General features: G+C 32.0%; 1 protein-coding gene across 1 annotated transcript in view; it reads right to left on the reverse strand.

The window, feature by feature from the left end:
• The window catches only part of CAMKMT (calmodulin-lysine N-methyltransferase), a 339,386-nt gene that overhangs the window by 312,522 nt on the left and 9,992 nt on the right, over positions 1-16,872 (reverse strand). Inside the window, exons 2-3 of the mRNA XM_039887277.1 lie at positions 15,727-15,899; positions 6,960-7,024 (exon numbers count right to left, since the gene is read on the reverse strand). Of these exons, the coding sequence (XP_039743211.1) occupies positions 6,960-7,024; positions 15,727-15,899 (238 nt within the window). The remainder of the gene's footprint in view (positions 1-6,959; positions 7,025-15,726; positions 15,900-16,872) is intronic.

The raw sequence follows: 16,872 nt of genomic DNA on the forward strand, positions 1-16,872 counted from the left end.
AAACTTGTAGGTACCTAAATAGGAATATCCCTTCAAATATTTAAAGGAAGGAAAACCTAGCGGGTTTATGACAGAGACATGAACTACCTTCCAGTATTATTGCACTGATTAAGTATTAGTACACATTATGAATCTAGAATGTATTATAGCATTTACTTCTGTAAGTTCTCACAATTGCAGCACTTTCTATTATCAAAGAGAGCCATTCCAACACCATAATTTTTATTTCAAATAAAAATTTTAAAAGCTAATTAAAAAGAGATGTCTTCTAAATGTTTCTTACCTGGTAAATAGTAAAAAAAAAAAAAAAAGTGTAGGACTGTTTAAGGTTTAGGGGCATACTTACTCAGTCAATTTTGGGTTAGTAAAAGAAAGAAGGAAAAACTGCCCTGACAACGATGGAACTATGAAGTCAGATAGTTGGAGATACATGGCTGGGAAAACTACCATCTAGAGAACTAACCTACCCTCTAGAAATCTTTTCTGACCTGCCCTCCAGAAGTCTTTCTAACAAGACTACACATATACTTTGTGATCATCTAGAGGGGCTAAGAGCCAAGCCCAGAGTCAGTGCTGCATGCTACCACCAGCTCCCCACTGGCATTGGGGCCTCCAATAATCTCAGGGTTGCTGACCATTACCCATGCATACTACCCACATAATGCACTGAACCTTAAAATTTATTTTGTTAACAGAATTATAAATTATCTATGCCCAAGCTCAATATTCTGCCAGACTAAGTTTTTAATCTCTTTGTACTCTCACAACCTAATATAGGATTAGAAAGATCCGATCTCTGATTTCTAATCTCATAAGGGTATTGAGACAGTACTATATTAACATCTAATATGCTGTGAGCTCCTTGGAGAAAAGTGCTATTTAAAAACAAATACTTGCTATTTTTTCACTGGTAAAATGAATTGCTCCTTCTTTTTTCCTGGTGCTGTCCTAAACAATTTGAGATTTAATCGCAGCTTTCAGTCAAAAAAATTAATACTCAATTTGGAACTTAAAGAGTGTCTACTTTTTTCAAAATAAAAATAACATTGCTTTTCCCAGTTATAAAACTAATATATGCCATAAAAAATCAACAATACTGAAAACTATTAAGAAGAAAAAAAGTCATCAATACCTCCAATTCCCTAAGGAAATATGAACATTAAACCACAGTTCTATGCATATGCGTACCTACTTAATAAGTATATGTATTTTACAGAAATAAGATCATATTCTCTATAGTGATTTTTTAAAACCTAATATGTTTTAAAGACCTTGAACAGCTACATTATTCCATTTCACTGATTATCCATAATTAACCACCTAAAATTAAAGATTTATATTTTTTTAAATTATTCATTGTTCTACAAGGAATCCCTTTACTTACATTATAGCTTTACATTCTGATTGTTACTTTCTAGAAAAGGAATCATTAGTCAAATGATATGGATACTTGACATTATGAAACATTGCCAAATCACCTCTAGAAAAGTAGAATCAATCTTCAAAGCCAATGGTAGATAAGAATGCCCTTTTCTCTACAATTCACTGATTATTGCTTATCTTCTCTCATCTTTGCCAATATGATAGACAAAAAACATATCTTGCTATATAATTGTATTTCATTACCTCATTACTAGTAAAATAATCATTTGATGGGTTTACAGAGCATTAGCGTTTCTTTTGTGAAAAACCTTTTTCTAATTTTGGGCTATGTTTTGTGCTGTATAGATTTGCAGTCTGTTTTTGCTATTGCTTTGTGTGAGCCCTTTACGAAATAAAGAGAATAGATCTTTGTCTGCCTATATGTCATAAATAATAATTAACGGTTTGTCAATTGTCTTTCAACTTTTTTGGTACTTTTTTATTAAAGTTCTTTAAATCTTTATTAAGTCAACCTATTCATTTTTAGGTTCATGGGGCTTGGGACACACTTAAAAGGACATTCCTAATTTTAATATAAAATTACTCATCTGAGATATCTAGGCATGTTGGGATTTTTTAATTAAATACTTAAGCCACCTTAAATTTATTTTGGTATATGGTATAAAGGAGAGATTCAGCTTTATTTTTTCTAAACTCCTAGTCAATAGTTCAATACTGTATATGGAAGAATCCATCCTTTCCTCTCTCACTGAAATTCCATCTTCAACATATGATAAATCACATACATTTATGTCTTTCTAAATTCCTTATTCTAAAATACTGATTTATATATGTATTTCTGCACTAATACCATACTTTTAATTATGTAACTTTGCACTGTGTTTTCATATAAAAAATGTAAAATATCAAAACAGGATGACACACACAAAAAATATTTCTTAATTAGCATTATTTTTCAATATCAAAAATAGTGAAAAGGTTCAAGAAGAATAAATGATATAGATGATATTAATACTAACAATAAAATGTAATACAAATATTATTCACAGCTTACATAGTGCTTTCATATTATCTAATATTATATTCATCACACTACAAAGTAGTTATTGTTTCTTATTCATTTTTAATACAGTCAGGATTTGCTCAAAGACTTGCCTACAATCACATTGCTAGTTACTGGCAGAACTAAAACCTGAATTTCATAATACATGATCCTTCCATGACCTCGCTAAATTAAAAATAGAGCAATTATTCATAAAAGCCCAAATTTCTAATTTTTGAAATTAAACTACTTTACTACATGTGTAGGGTTATTATATGTAAGATATATTATATATAATACACATATATATCATACACATGTATACATGCATGCATTATATACACACAGACCTTTGTTTGAATGAAGAGAAACTTTTTAAATCCAAGCTGACATTCCTGAAGCTTGAATAATTCCACCAATATTACGACCCCAACTACATAAGACAATAACAATGAAACAGAAAAACTATAAATTTGGATTATATTTCCTAAGACACAGTTACTTTTGGTTTCCCAAATACGTGTAGAAAGTAAAAATATTTTGTATTTTAACAAGAATATTTTCTTAAATAATAATTGACCCAAAAGAGACCAGTTTTGGTACTTCACAAAACAGGTTCCACTAGGAAGGATCCAAAAGCAGGAGACTGTAGCCGTGTGCCTTAAAAGTCGAAGTCAACCCTAGGATTCATTGTGGGGAGGGGATACATTGTCACATGTAAGAGTATATAGATAGAAGGGTCTACAAATTTCTCCAAGATACCATGAGACACAAACCACCATACAGAGCCCTATCACGTAGCCCAGTTGGAAGGAAAAAAAAAATTTTTTTTTTGAAGAATGGCAGAAAGGATCTTATCAACACAATCCCTAAATTTAAGCTACAGTGTTAGCCAGAAATCCTGATTCACATGAGGCTACTGCAATGATATATAATAACTAATGATTTCCTATCTTTTCAAGGCTTATACACATTATATTTCATATTGTATACAATAAACTATATGAAAAGTATTAACTCATCTGCTCATGCTGCCAAATAAAGGATGATGTGCTAAAAAGTGCAAATGAAGCTATTATACCACCAAGCACTGATGAAATTTTACAAATACCAAATATATAGTTGTATCATATTCTATGCAGCCAAATTTGGATCAACTAAATGCTAAGGAGAATCACATTAAAAAAACCACTTCAGGAGAAGAAAGAGACAGCTTTGGAGAAAGAGAAAATGGTTTTAGAAGAGACAGTATGATGGGGCTTCTTTGATTAGAGGTCAGGGACTGGTCGCAAAGGACACTCTGCCCACAGAAAAAAATAGAAGAAAGAGATCTGCTGCAGTGGCCCGGGATACCTGAGTGATATGTCACATGAAACACAGAAGCAGCCAGCCTTTCTCCTGAGGTAAAGGATATCATCCTATACTTTTCCATGGGTAGCTTGATGGCATCTCTCTCCAGGCATGACGAATCAATAGTAGATATAACCTCTCTCTAGTTTTGCTATTTTAAAAGGAAGCAGGTTCTCAATAGTAGCCAAAGAATGGAATATGCATATCTATCCCTAGTTAGAGGTAAGCAAAAAGGCACTTACCTTTCAAAATAATTTGTTTTCTAGAATAACAAATATAAATATATAAAAATGAGATGGGTCATATTCTATATAGCAGTTAATCATGCAGAAATGATGTGTGAGATTCACTGTAATTTCTTCAAACAGTGAAAGAATATCACAAAAATATAAAACATTTTACCAGTCATACATCTAAAAACACATGACACTTTTAAATAATAAAGGTAAATGTAAAGAATATTTCCTTTTCTAATATATCAAGAAATAAGAAACTATCTAGCTTAAAATGGAGATTAATGATTTTACAAACCATGAATATATATCTTTATATGTACATATACATTATATATATACATTACATAAACACATATCAGGTTTTTGTAACTATAAAATATTCTATTATTGGGAAGTAATATTAACTGGGAAACTAATTCCTAAAATATATGGATAATTCCATCTATTGATTCTCTCACAGTATTAGAAACTTTTTTCCTCATTGTAAACATCTGTCAGTGTACTACCACAGTGGTGGTTTAAGAATTGATATCTTGTATAGAACTTTCGCTTTCTATCAAGATTAACAAGATGAAAAGTATTCTTTTATTTAAAGCTAGAAGTATAAAAATTAAACTGATATTTAAAATTATAACTCAAAAATCGGTCAGGAAAATCTATTTTTCATATTAATAAGTTGCCAAATACATTAAATATATAAAATTAAATCAGATGGAAATGTTTAAACATACATTTTTATATGTTTACATGATGAAAACTTAGTTATTTCAAATTATTTATTCCAATTATTTTGAGCAGTGAGACAGAATTATGATGTGGCGCCCTCTGCTGGTTTTTCTAATCACAAACTAAAACTAATATCATTTCTAGTGTAAAATCAAACATTTCAGGCATTCAAATGAAAAAATCACTTTTTCAATCCTTGATCACTTTAAGCCTTGGCAAAGATTATGTAAAAGTTATAATCAATATTTACTTTATTATAACAGGACTTTACTAATTTATCAGTAAATGAAATATTGGTATAGATTTTCCTTTTAAAATAAAGAGAATATAAAAGTCACACTAAACTACATGTTTTAGTAGGTCTTATTTTTGTCACCACTTCTATCACTTGACAATATATTCTGGTTTCTAAGGCCACATTTATGACATTTTAAGAAAATACTATTTTGGTACTTTAATCATATTTTTCCTGCCTTGTTAGTTCAATCAAAATAGTTTATTTCAAAACATCAGAATAATCCTTAATATTACCTTATTAGAAAAAAAATGAAAGACGTTTTAGAGGTACTTTTCGCCAGTGATAATTAATAGCTTCCATTTATTGAGTGTCAACTAGGAGAATGTAGTACATGTTATATACTTTCTATACATTAGATCTAGTTCTAAGAGAGGGGGAAAAATGAGGCTCATGAAGATGATACAAATTGCTCAAGATAAATTTTAAAACCAAGATTCTTACACCAAAGATTCAAACCTTTCTATCAAACAAGAGATAACAGTGAAAAAATACTTTTAACGTGCAATTTCCCCATTTGTCAATGAAACAATCGACTTGGATTTTGGAGGGGGCAAGTTGATGGGGAAAAACGTTAGAGAAATATAAGTTACTCAGATATAAAATAATAGCTTATACCTTTAGGAAAATATTTTTATTTTATATAATGCTGCCAGCTAGTGGCCTTATTTCATATTGAGCCACAGGGAACAACACTTGATTTTTACATTAATGAATCAAAAATCCACACTTAACATTCTAGAACCATGTTCCTAAATCATAGATGCATAAACCTGACTTAATAATATTTTACATTACCCCCAGAACTAAAGGAGACTGTTCCCTCAACCAACATTAGCATCCCTTGCCCTAAACCTCCATAAAATATGAGATACATCTAAATAGGAAAGAATTCATCAAGTGCCAACATGTAGGAACTAAAAAGTACATCACTGTCCATGAAAAAGAAATCTACATTATTTTCAATATTTTAGGATAATTTTAGGATATTTATAAGTTCCTTAGTGACAAAATACATTTTTTTATATACAATCAGAAGTTTGCCATAATGTGGACATAAGAACAAAATTATCGCCTGAGTATTGCTGGACATTATTCTATGCAGATCTAAAATTAGAGAGCATTTGATAAAGTAGAACTGTTGGCAAAGTATGTTATTTTAGCTCAGACAACAAGTAGTTACAGTTCTGAAATTTCCTTTGGAAAAAATAACATGTGAGTACAATTTTTGTATTTGAAACCATCTTATTCCATTGATAATTCATTATCTTAAGAGAAATATCCTATGCAAAACACATAAAGCCGTAACAACTTCTATCATAGTATGCTTTTTAACTCAGTGATATAAAGATATTCTTGTGTTTGATTTTCTTAATCATATCACGTAATTATTTAAATGTTTTTCTCAGTGGAGAAAACATGACTTAATCTGAGGCTTACATAAAAAGACCATATATTCAACAATATTATAATATTCCATGAAACAAAAACATTCTGGTATTAAAATATATTAGCGGCAAGGAAAACATGTTCTGGGTTTACCCTGTAGTGAAAGAGAGAAGCAGCAGCAGCGGGAAGTGGAAGAGAAGCACCCCCAACACAGCAAAGAAGTGACAGCCCCTCTGTTGGGATAACTGAGAAGGTCAAAATGGAAACAAGAAACAAAAGGGATAGTACTAGACAATCCAGTGTTCCTTCTGACCTACATTCTGTCTCTCACAGACACACGCACGCCAAGTGTAAAACTGCCTTATCCCACGTAATAGGTGAAGCTTATTTTGCAGCTAAAAGCAATAAAAGTTCTATTATATACACATGCATGCACACACACAATTAGAATAATAAACATTAGTGAGAAAAAACAGCAATTAAAAATTCACTTTTTAAAACATTAAAAAAATTTCCATTGAGTGGTCATATAACTTACAAACATTTCCTGTATTGTCAAAGCTGGTAAGAACATCTTCAATATTCAAAGATCCACTATTGTGCCTAGAAAGCAATAAAGCATTTTCTTCAATGACTCTGAAATATTAACATATATTCATTTTTTAAAAAGCTGAGACTGCATTGTGATATACCTAATACTAATAAACCCTTCCATGTTATATTTTTTAAATATATCTTCCCACTAGAGGGAGAAGGAAAAGATACAACAGAATATAGTCCTCCCAATAGTTAATGAAATGACATTGCCTGATGATTAATCTATACTTAAAGTACTAATATTTTATTGTTGTTTTAGTTATATAAAGGTGAGATTAATTATTAACCTTGTTAAAGAAAACAAAATAAAACAAAACGAAACTTTATACTTTGAGAATCTCAAAAGAAAAATAAACAATCAACCTCCAGAATCGCAACAATACATTAACTGCCCAAAAAGTTCAGAACTTTGGTCACAAAGAACTAACCAACCTTCAGGGCTGCACATTCCATCTAGAGGAAATTCTAAATGTCAGAGGGCAAAATATTTTATCTTTTGCCTACTAATCTTACTTCCATTCACTTTAATTCTAATTTCTCTTCATTTGACAGCCCTTCAAATATTTGATTACTGATATTTTATTAATACTTATAAAAGATACTATTCTTCATATACTAACGGACCCAAATGTCAAGAGGTCATAGAGTTTGAGTTATTTTTCCAGGGGTGGTAAAATATTGGTGTGAATACATCTACAATTTTCTACATTCTACCCTGTATAACTTATTCCTGTAATTATTTAAGGTGTTATAACAGTTTATAATAACCATTAAAAATAATTCATAATAAAATTTACTTCATCAATACTACTTTAACTTTGTTATTAAAACATCAAAAATGACAGATAGTATTATGCACTGAATTGTCTCTCCCAAAATTCATATGTTGAAGACCTAAGCCCCTAGTACCTCAGAATGTGACTGAATTTGGAGATAGGGTCTTCGAATAGGCAAGTAAATTAAAACGGGGTACTTAGGGTGGGCCTTAATCCAATATGATTTGTGTCCTCACAAGAAAAGGAGATTAGGACACACAGGCAACAGGGCATGTGCACAGAGGCACAACCATGTGAAGAGGCAGCAAGAGGGCAGCCACCTGGCAAGTCAAGGAGAGAGGCCTCGGAGGAAAGCAAACCTGCAACACTTCATCTCAGACTTCTGGACCCCAAACTGTGAGAAAATAAATTTGTCGTTTAAGCCATCCAGTCTGCAGTGTTTTGTTTTGGGAGCCCTAACAAACTAATACATATCGTAAGAGAATACATGTAAACCATATTATTCTTTTCAGAAAAAAACTTTACTTCTATCATAGAGACCCAGTTCTTTGATAGAGTGACTAGTGAGAATGCAACAAATTACTTACAGTCATCACTGGCTAAATAAGCATTGCGCTCAACAGAATCATAATCTAAGGCCATGAAATTACCAACTACAAATCAAACATTCATCACCATAACACAATCGTTCTGTATCTTCTCTGTACGTGCAAGATTCTAGGTATAGATGGTTATTTACACTAACATGGAAAACTACACATGAGATGAGAGAGGAAAAAGAACAAGGTATTGAATGTCGAAAATACAAGGTGATGCTATTAAAATGATCAGTGATATAGCAGAGAACTCGAAAACTTTTTCCTAAATACGAAAGCAATACATGGTTCCTTCAAGAAAAATCTGCTCATAATCTTGTCATGCAGAGATAATCACAGTTAACATTTTTTATCTAGCCTTCAAATTTTATGCTTTGCTCATATACCTGTCATTAAAAAACTGAGAGCACATTGTCCATACTGTTTTGCAATTTCTATTTTTTCAGTTAACATAAAATAAACAATTTCCCACATCATTAAGTATTCTTCCCGCGACATGATTTTAATGGCTGCCAGGTAGTCCAATGAATGACTGTTTGCACCAAAATTTATTGAACCAACACTTTAGGTTGGATTTTTAGATTATGCCCAGTTGTGAGCTATTATGCATACTGCTGCAATGAACATCCTGTAGAAACATCAGTGAGCCCATTTCTGATTATTTCCTTAAGATAAATTCCTAAAAGTGTAATTGTTTCATGGCCTAGTTTTAATAAGCACATTATCTCATGTTCATTTTCTCTCTCTCCCCCTGCCCCTCTGTGTGTATGTGTGTGTGTCTCTCCCTCCCCCAAATCAGAATGAAATAAACATTTAAAATGAAATCTAAATCTGATACAAGAGTAGAGAAAGGGTGCATATATTATGCAAAGTTAAATATTTCTAAAAAGCAGAAATTGAGGCAATTGATGTGAAATATATGTTTAAAAGTTAAAATTACATTCAAAATTAAAAGTGTGATCTTCAGAGTTATCATTGACACAAAACTTGTCTTCTTGAAAGCCTTATTTCCTAAAGCCAAGAAATAAAAAGTGTACCCTATGACATTTTTAAATGAGGTCAAGGTGGGGAAACAGTAAAACTAATCCTATACCTAACTTACTTACAAAAATGAAAGTCAATTATCTTTAAAGTCTAGAAATCCTAAAAGATGGCATCTCATGAAAGAATAATGTCAATAACCATTGTCTTTAATAAGAATTAGTGCTAATTATAGAAAAACTGCCATAAACACAGTGTGGTAAAGATTCGCTTTGATTATTTCAAGTTCACTTTCATTTGTCCCAAAACTCAAGGACTATTCTTTATTTACTGAATCATCTACGTTATTCAAGTGTCAACCCTATAAGATGTTGTCTACTCTTAATCTTTCAACTCTTGACTGGACAATGTGGTTAGATAGAAATACCTACAAGGATGGGACCTTATTAAACTTGAGTCTTACTTAGCATTACACTGATAATTAATATTATATAACAATGACAATATTTTGCAAACATATTCAAGATATAAAGTTCACTCCAACTTTCTTCTGTATGCCAAAGCTTTAATTTGTTTCCCAAGTCTTTAATTTAAATGTTCTCACCACAAAAAAGAAATGGTATTATGTTACATCATAGAGATGTTAGCTAATGCTATGGTGATAATCATTTTGCAATATATGCTATAAAAGTATATCAAATAAATACATATTACACCTTAAATTTATGCAATATGTCAATTTTATCTTAATAAAGCTAGAAAATAATTACCAATAGCTAATTTCTTCTTCCCAAAGTCAACTAATTTTGTTCACAAACACCTAAAGGTTTGAAAAACTTGATTCTAGGTGCAATTTACTTTGGAGTACTATTAAAAATTAATAGCTAAAGAGATTTTTCCAGCCTTACATCTACCAGTTATAGAAAACCAGTAAATGATTTCTACATATAATATACAAAATTTTGAAATTATATGAAAGGTTGAAGAGAACATTTCAATTTCTTGAAACTGAATATATGTATATGTACACTAACTGCATAAACTATCATAATTGGATTTAAAACAAACTAGAAAACTAAGTTATAATTAGCCCATATCTATGATTTAAATTCCACGAAAACATGACTTCAATGGATTAGTCTTTTAATTTTCTACACACACTGAATCGTATTTTGAAGATCCTATTAAGTTCCTTCTAAAACACAAAATAAAATGCAAGAGAACAAAAGCTGCTTTAATATTCACATCTGCTGTTAATATCACTAACATTAAAACTATTTCTTCAAAACAAAACTTTTATTGCATCTTTAAAATATCATAAATAAGTCTGAGGAATCATCTGACATCTTGGTGTTTCTGTATCTGGACAATTTAGACTTTATTCATCAGCCTGCTGAATGTTTCTGACACAGATACCATCCCAAAATTTTCCGATACCCTTGTTTTTAACTGTTGTGGCTTATTGAATCAAAGCAGCTGAATTGGTTACAAGTTCAATGAATTAAGTATTAATTCATCTTTCCGGGCTTGAGATAATGAACAAGCAACATCTAACCTCATCCGAACCCTGTGAATGTATTTTTCACCCAAGAAATGTTGGATTTCAATAAGAGAACCATTCTCCTGAATAACAATGTTGATGGGGTAGTGAGCACACACAGACCTCACCTCATAACAGAAACCCAGTATAACGCCCTTGATCATGTTCTGTACACGACTGTAGATAGTGTGAAGAGTAGCCAGTTCTATATCTCCACCATTTGTCATCCCAAAGCCTCTTCTTTTCTTTCCAAGGAGACTGAGTTCTACACTGATGTGATTAAAGTCCCTCTGCAGGATGCCTCTGGGGCCCTTCGCAATAACCGTGTCCCCTAAGAGGGATGTCCACATTTTGTGGAATGTCTACAGCCTGATTGCTGAGAATGGTCTTCAACCTCACAGTAGATATGGCAAAAGCAAAACTATACTTTTAAAATATAAATTCAGTATTTATATTTGCCTCAGATGCCAGCCTTGCCAAGTTTCCATGGGCACCTGTGATATACCACACATATAAGGATAATCTGCCATAAATCTAATTTCATAAGCATAATTTCATAAGTAGCACTAGTTTATATTTAGTAAGCACTCATAGGGTACATACTAAATTCAGTAGGGTGAGGATTTGTTTTCCTTTTTTTCCTTTCCCTAGAGAAACAATATATGATCTTGCTGCAGTGCATTTATTGTACTAGAAGAATGCACCATGGTCAAAGACAAAGTCATTCTTGACTTCTTGGCCATTCTAAGCTCCCAGGACGAGCTCAAAGTCAAGAGGCTTCTAATTCAACAATTACCATAGCAACTGTAGTCTTATTCAAATAAAGGAGGACAGTTCAAGCCTCTCAGCTTTTCTATATCTAAGACATGTATACATCTATAAAGGAATAATTCAGGCACTTCCATGGTTCCAAATGTAATGTATTTTAAAGCTTCTAGAACATGCAAATTCCTACTGCACTGAAAATAAGTTGAAATGTGGGGGTGGGGAACAATTTCCACTGTCTATACAGCAAACTCTACGTAATAACAAATTCCAGCTTATAAGACTGAGAGAAGAAATTTTTAATGGAAGATTTTTAGTATAAACATCTCCTAGTATATATTAGTTATCTATATATGCATCTATCTAATAGCAGGAGCCTCTTCTGTTAAATTCTAAGAAATAAAGCACCAGAAAGACAAGAAGACTTTGCTAATGAATAAAGTAGGAGTCATGCCCTGAATTTTGATTTCGTAACTCTCAATACTCACTTTGGAACAAAAAGTTGACCATCCTCAGATATACAGAAAAGACAACAAATGTAAGAGATATCATAACCTAACTTGTATATAACCAGACTTTTGCTTCTCATGAAAAGTTACCAATGGAAATTCTTTGTTCCTTCATTTTAAGTATCTTCATGTAAAGATGACAGAAAATAATGATCAAAGTCTTAATTTGGGCCATATGTTTAATAATATAAGTTTACATATGTTTAATAATATAAGCAAGCTATAACTATGTACTTTGAATTCACAAATATCTAGTTTTCTGCCCTCCTACGGTAATCATGTCAAGTCTGAAAAACCTTTAAAGGGACATAAATTAATATGTAGGGAAATTTTAAGAAGGACAAGACTGATAAGTATTGAGAAGCATTAATCACCATATATGTATCCTCTCTGTTGAATTGTAGCGGGTGATCTTAAGTGATAAGAACTGAGAAGGTGAAATGGGTTTATGCTCATGATCTATGAGGAAACAAACATCCTAAATGTTTAGCCCTATTATTAGAACCCATCTTAGAAGCAGACCCATCTTATAATGTGTTTTGATCACCCTTCTTCCTCACAGAGATTGTGATGGTATTTTCAGTAGCCTCCGATGGTTCTGCCTTGCACTTTCTCACCCCTGTATATTTTCTAGTGTCTTTGCTCTTATCGGGAATGATTTCTCCCTTTCTCTCAGAACTTTCAAACACTGCCAGATCCAGTTTAAACTCCTGCTCCTCAAGGCTTTCCAAAAATCCCTCCTACCTCTAAACTTATATGTGTCAAGTCTTCCACTCATTTGGAAATTAGTTTTGCACTGACTGGTGAGAGTTCTTAGAATGGATGGTTAACTTTCCTTCTTATTTATTTTTTATATTTTAAATTTTCATGTATTTAAGCTCCTTGAAGATAGTATATCTTATATTTTTTTTGTTTGTCTACATAGAAGGTGCCATTAAATATTTATATTGATTTGAATTTATTTAAAACTATTCACTTGTTTCAATCATTCCATAGTGTTGATTTAACAAACTTAAAAAATATAGAGGAAGATGATGGTACTCTATTTCAAAACTACTTTCTAAACCATTACTTTTGGCTAGTGCAAATTATTTTTTAAAACTTTAGAATGTTCACAATTCAAAAATAATACTGAAGGCAAGAGATAAAGGTAGCTAAAGAAATATCATAGAAATATGTTCAGAAAAGGAACAAAAATGGAGATCCGTATGGGGCAGATAACAGAAAACAAGGTAAAGCAGTAACTGTAAAAAACCAACGTGAACAAAATTGGCAATGGAATGAAATAAACTATTCTTGGCAGAAATCCTCCCCTACCTAAGCAATTTCAGTAATTTCAGCAATTTCCTATATGGTAACAGGATTATGGAGTAAGAAATGGAAGGTTCAGAATAATCAATGAGGAAATTAGTTTTTCTAGGCCTCAATCCCCTCATCTGTAAAATGAATAAATGGATACATGATTGCCTCCCAAGAGGCAGGATGTGCAGAAGTTAAAAGTGCAGGCTGTGACTACTCATTATATAAGATGTTCCAATGGAGATAGCTGGATGAAGGGTACATGGAACTCCTTGTACTATTTTTGTAACTTCCTGAGAGTCTGTAATTATTTCAAAATAAAAGTGTTTAAAAGCACAGGCTGTGGAAACAGACCATAGGGGTTTGAATATCGGCACAATCAATTATTGGCTGGGTGACCTAAATCAAATTATTTAACCTCTCTGGGCTTCACTTTCTTCATTTGTAAAATAAGGATAATCACAGTATTTACCTCATAAAGTGTTGTATGGATTAAATAAGCTAATGAATGGAAAGCACCCACAATAGTGCTTGCCATGTAGTAGGCACTCAGTCAGCCTTTATTAATGTTATGATTCTTTAAAAATTATTCTAAGATCATCTTCAACTCTAGAATTTTGTATGTTTAAGCTATTCAGGCAAAATTTTAGTGCGGTCATGTGTTTTCTCTCCATGAATTAAGATTCAATGTCATATTTATACATATACCTGTATTTACTCTTTCAAAAATGGATATACTACAAAGAACCTGTTAGAAAGGAGTCTCAGTTTACACCCTAGCCTGGCTTCCTGCTACACCTGGGTCATTTCCATCTACCAGGTAGGGAATCATGCCTTATTTTGAAAGTTCTCAAGAACAGCAGATTTCACATTCTCTCTGGCTAATGCTTGCCAGGGCCTTGAAGATGTCAAGAGATTATTCTTGGTACAGTTTATATTTATTGCCTCTTGTCCCTAGTGGATATAGAAGATACATTTTAAAACTTTATACCTGAAGACATCTACTGGAACACTCTGTTTTTCCTTCTCTTGAATTTCCTTATAGATACTATCTATCTTCCAATTGTTTAACCCTCTTCATTCCTACTTCCCAGAGTTATTGTAAGGATTATATGAATTAGAATACTTCAAAGCACCTAGCTCTGTACCTGGCTCATACTAAGCATTAATGCATTTTTCTTTCCTTCCTAACCACTTGACGAATTAACTCCATCAGAATGCGAGGTAGTTGAGGTATTCTAATTAGAATCTCATAATGAATGTACAGGCAAGCTCACAAATCCTGAAGTTTTTATCTTCCATTTGGTGTTTTCAATAAAGCAGTATTATGAAACCAGATCCTAATTGTTCCCTGCCCTCCCTAGTCAATTTTAATCCAAATCTCAAATTTTTAGCTATTAAGGTATCTTTTAAAGCTTAGATATTTTAAACTAACATTGTTCAAGAAATATATACTATAAATAGACATCCTTTGTGAAAACTTTTTCTTTAAATTATTCCTAACCTCACCTAAACCTTATTCAGTCACATTTCCACTTAAAATGTTTTTGCTCTTCTTATAGTTACTGTAAATGTGCTCCTCCCTCCCTTTCAAAATGTGAAATCTTGTCAAAAAAAAGGCAGATTTTATAATATCAAACACCTACAGTAATATTGCAACATGCTAGACTATAACTGTGAGAGAAAATTAATTCAGTAAAAATGGTATCTTGTTACCTCAGTTTGCAACTCTCTTGTCTCTTTTCTAACAATCTTTAGAACCAGAATAGTCTGTGTGCTTCTCACAATATCAGTGTTTTCAGCTGAATTTTCTCCTCCTATTCTTAAGATTCTATTCTGAAAGTGACAAAACATGAATAGGATAAATACTAAAGCTTGATTTTTTTAGATAACTACTACTTCAACAGTAGTTTAGAAAAATTGTTTTCATTTCCAGCCTTCCTTGCCTCAAAAAGAACTTGGCTTTATGTCACAATCAAATGCTATCAGAGAATGGTTAAATGAACCCTTTGATTTGCAACACACTTTATCCTCAAATACCACCACATCCCTAAGAATTTTTTTCTTTACTACTGAGAATACAGCAAGACCACGTTAAAGCAGCAGGATTTCCTAACACAAAGTTGCAAAATCTAAGTTCTGTTAAAGACTGCCTGAAAACTCAACAGAATGAGGTCCTTACTGTTTTTATTCTATAAGGAAAAAAATACTTTTAAAAAATCTTAATTAAAATGATGTTTACCTTAAGGAAATACTGTATTCTGGGTAGAAGACACTTGTGTATTGGACCCATGCACCAACTTCCTCTTCAGTTTCCTTTTTTTTGGCTTCTGTTACTGAAAACAGATTAAATGATTCAAATCTTCTTACAGATACATGTCGTAGACAATTATCCAGGTGTTTTTGCTTCAGAACCTTTGAAATAAAACCAAATATTATGGTCATGTTACATAAGCATAGGTGTTCAAAGTTTAAGCAGTACAGGGACTTTCATTTCCAATAATGGCTGGTTAGATAATTCAGAGTAATCTCTTAGTGAAGACAACTAAAAAATGAACAAAATATTTTAAAACATTACTTGAAGGCAGTACAGAACAAAGAATATTTATCTGTCTCTCCTATATGAACTGAGAGTATACAAATAGAATATGAGGGGAAGTTTCTCTTTATAGTAGATCCTAAGTAATGAAGAAATAACAGAATTAGAATATCACCATTTTCAACCCCCTCATGCATTCATGAACCGAGGTAGCCATCACCAAGACAAGAAATAACCAGACATCACACTGTGATTACTGATAAAAGTACACAACACCGTCATCTTGATCAACCAAATATAATAAAAAACATCAAATCTGAATCTGCCCAAGCCTCTATATCTTATAGTAACTAGAAATACAGGGATAGAGAACACATTAAATACTATCATCAAATGCAAGTAGCAAAATTCAAATTATGGGAAGCTCTACAAGACCAAAAAAAAAATCCAAATTTTTGATAAGTGGCTAGAGTTAAAAAAGACAAATGAGAGGGAACATTTAGATTAAAAAGACATAAGAAACATATCAACCAATAACAATGTTTGCACCTTATTTAAATCCTGTTTCAAAATAATCAAACTGTAAAGAAAAATTATGAGATAAAGGGGAAAATTTTTTAACTGACCAAGTATTTCATGACATGAAGGAATTATTCTGGGTATGATATGGTTTTATAATTATGTTTTTAAATATCATCTTGTACAGATATATACTGAAATAGTTACATAAAAAAATGATATGATGCCAGATGATATGATTCATTTCAAAATAATCACAGTTGGGGATGTAATGAGAGAACAGAGATGAAACAAAGCTGATCAGGAGTTAAAAATTGTTGACGTTTATGG

This window comes from Pteropus medius, unplaced genomic scaffold (assembly GCF_902729225.1).
Source record: "Pteropus medius unplaced genomic scaffold, Ma_sr-lr_union100, whole genome shotgun sequence".
Classification (NCBI taxonomy): Eukaryota; Metazoa; Chordata; class Mammalia; order Chiroptera; family Pteropodidae; genus Pteropus; species Pteropus medius.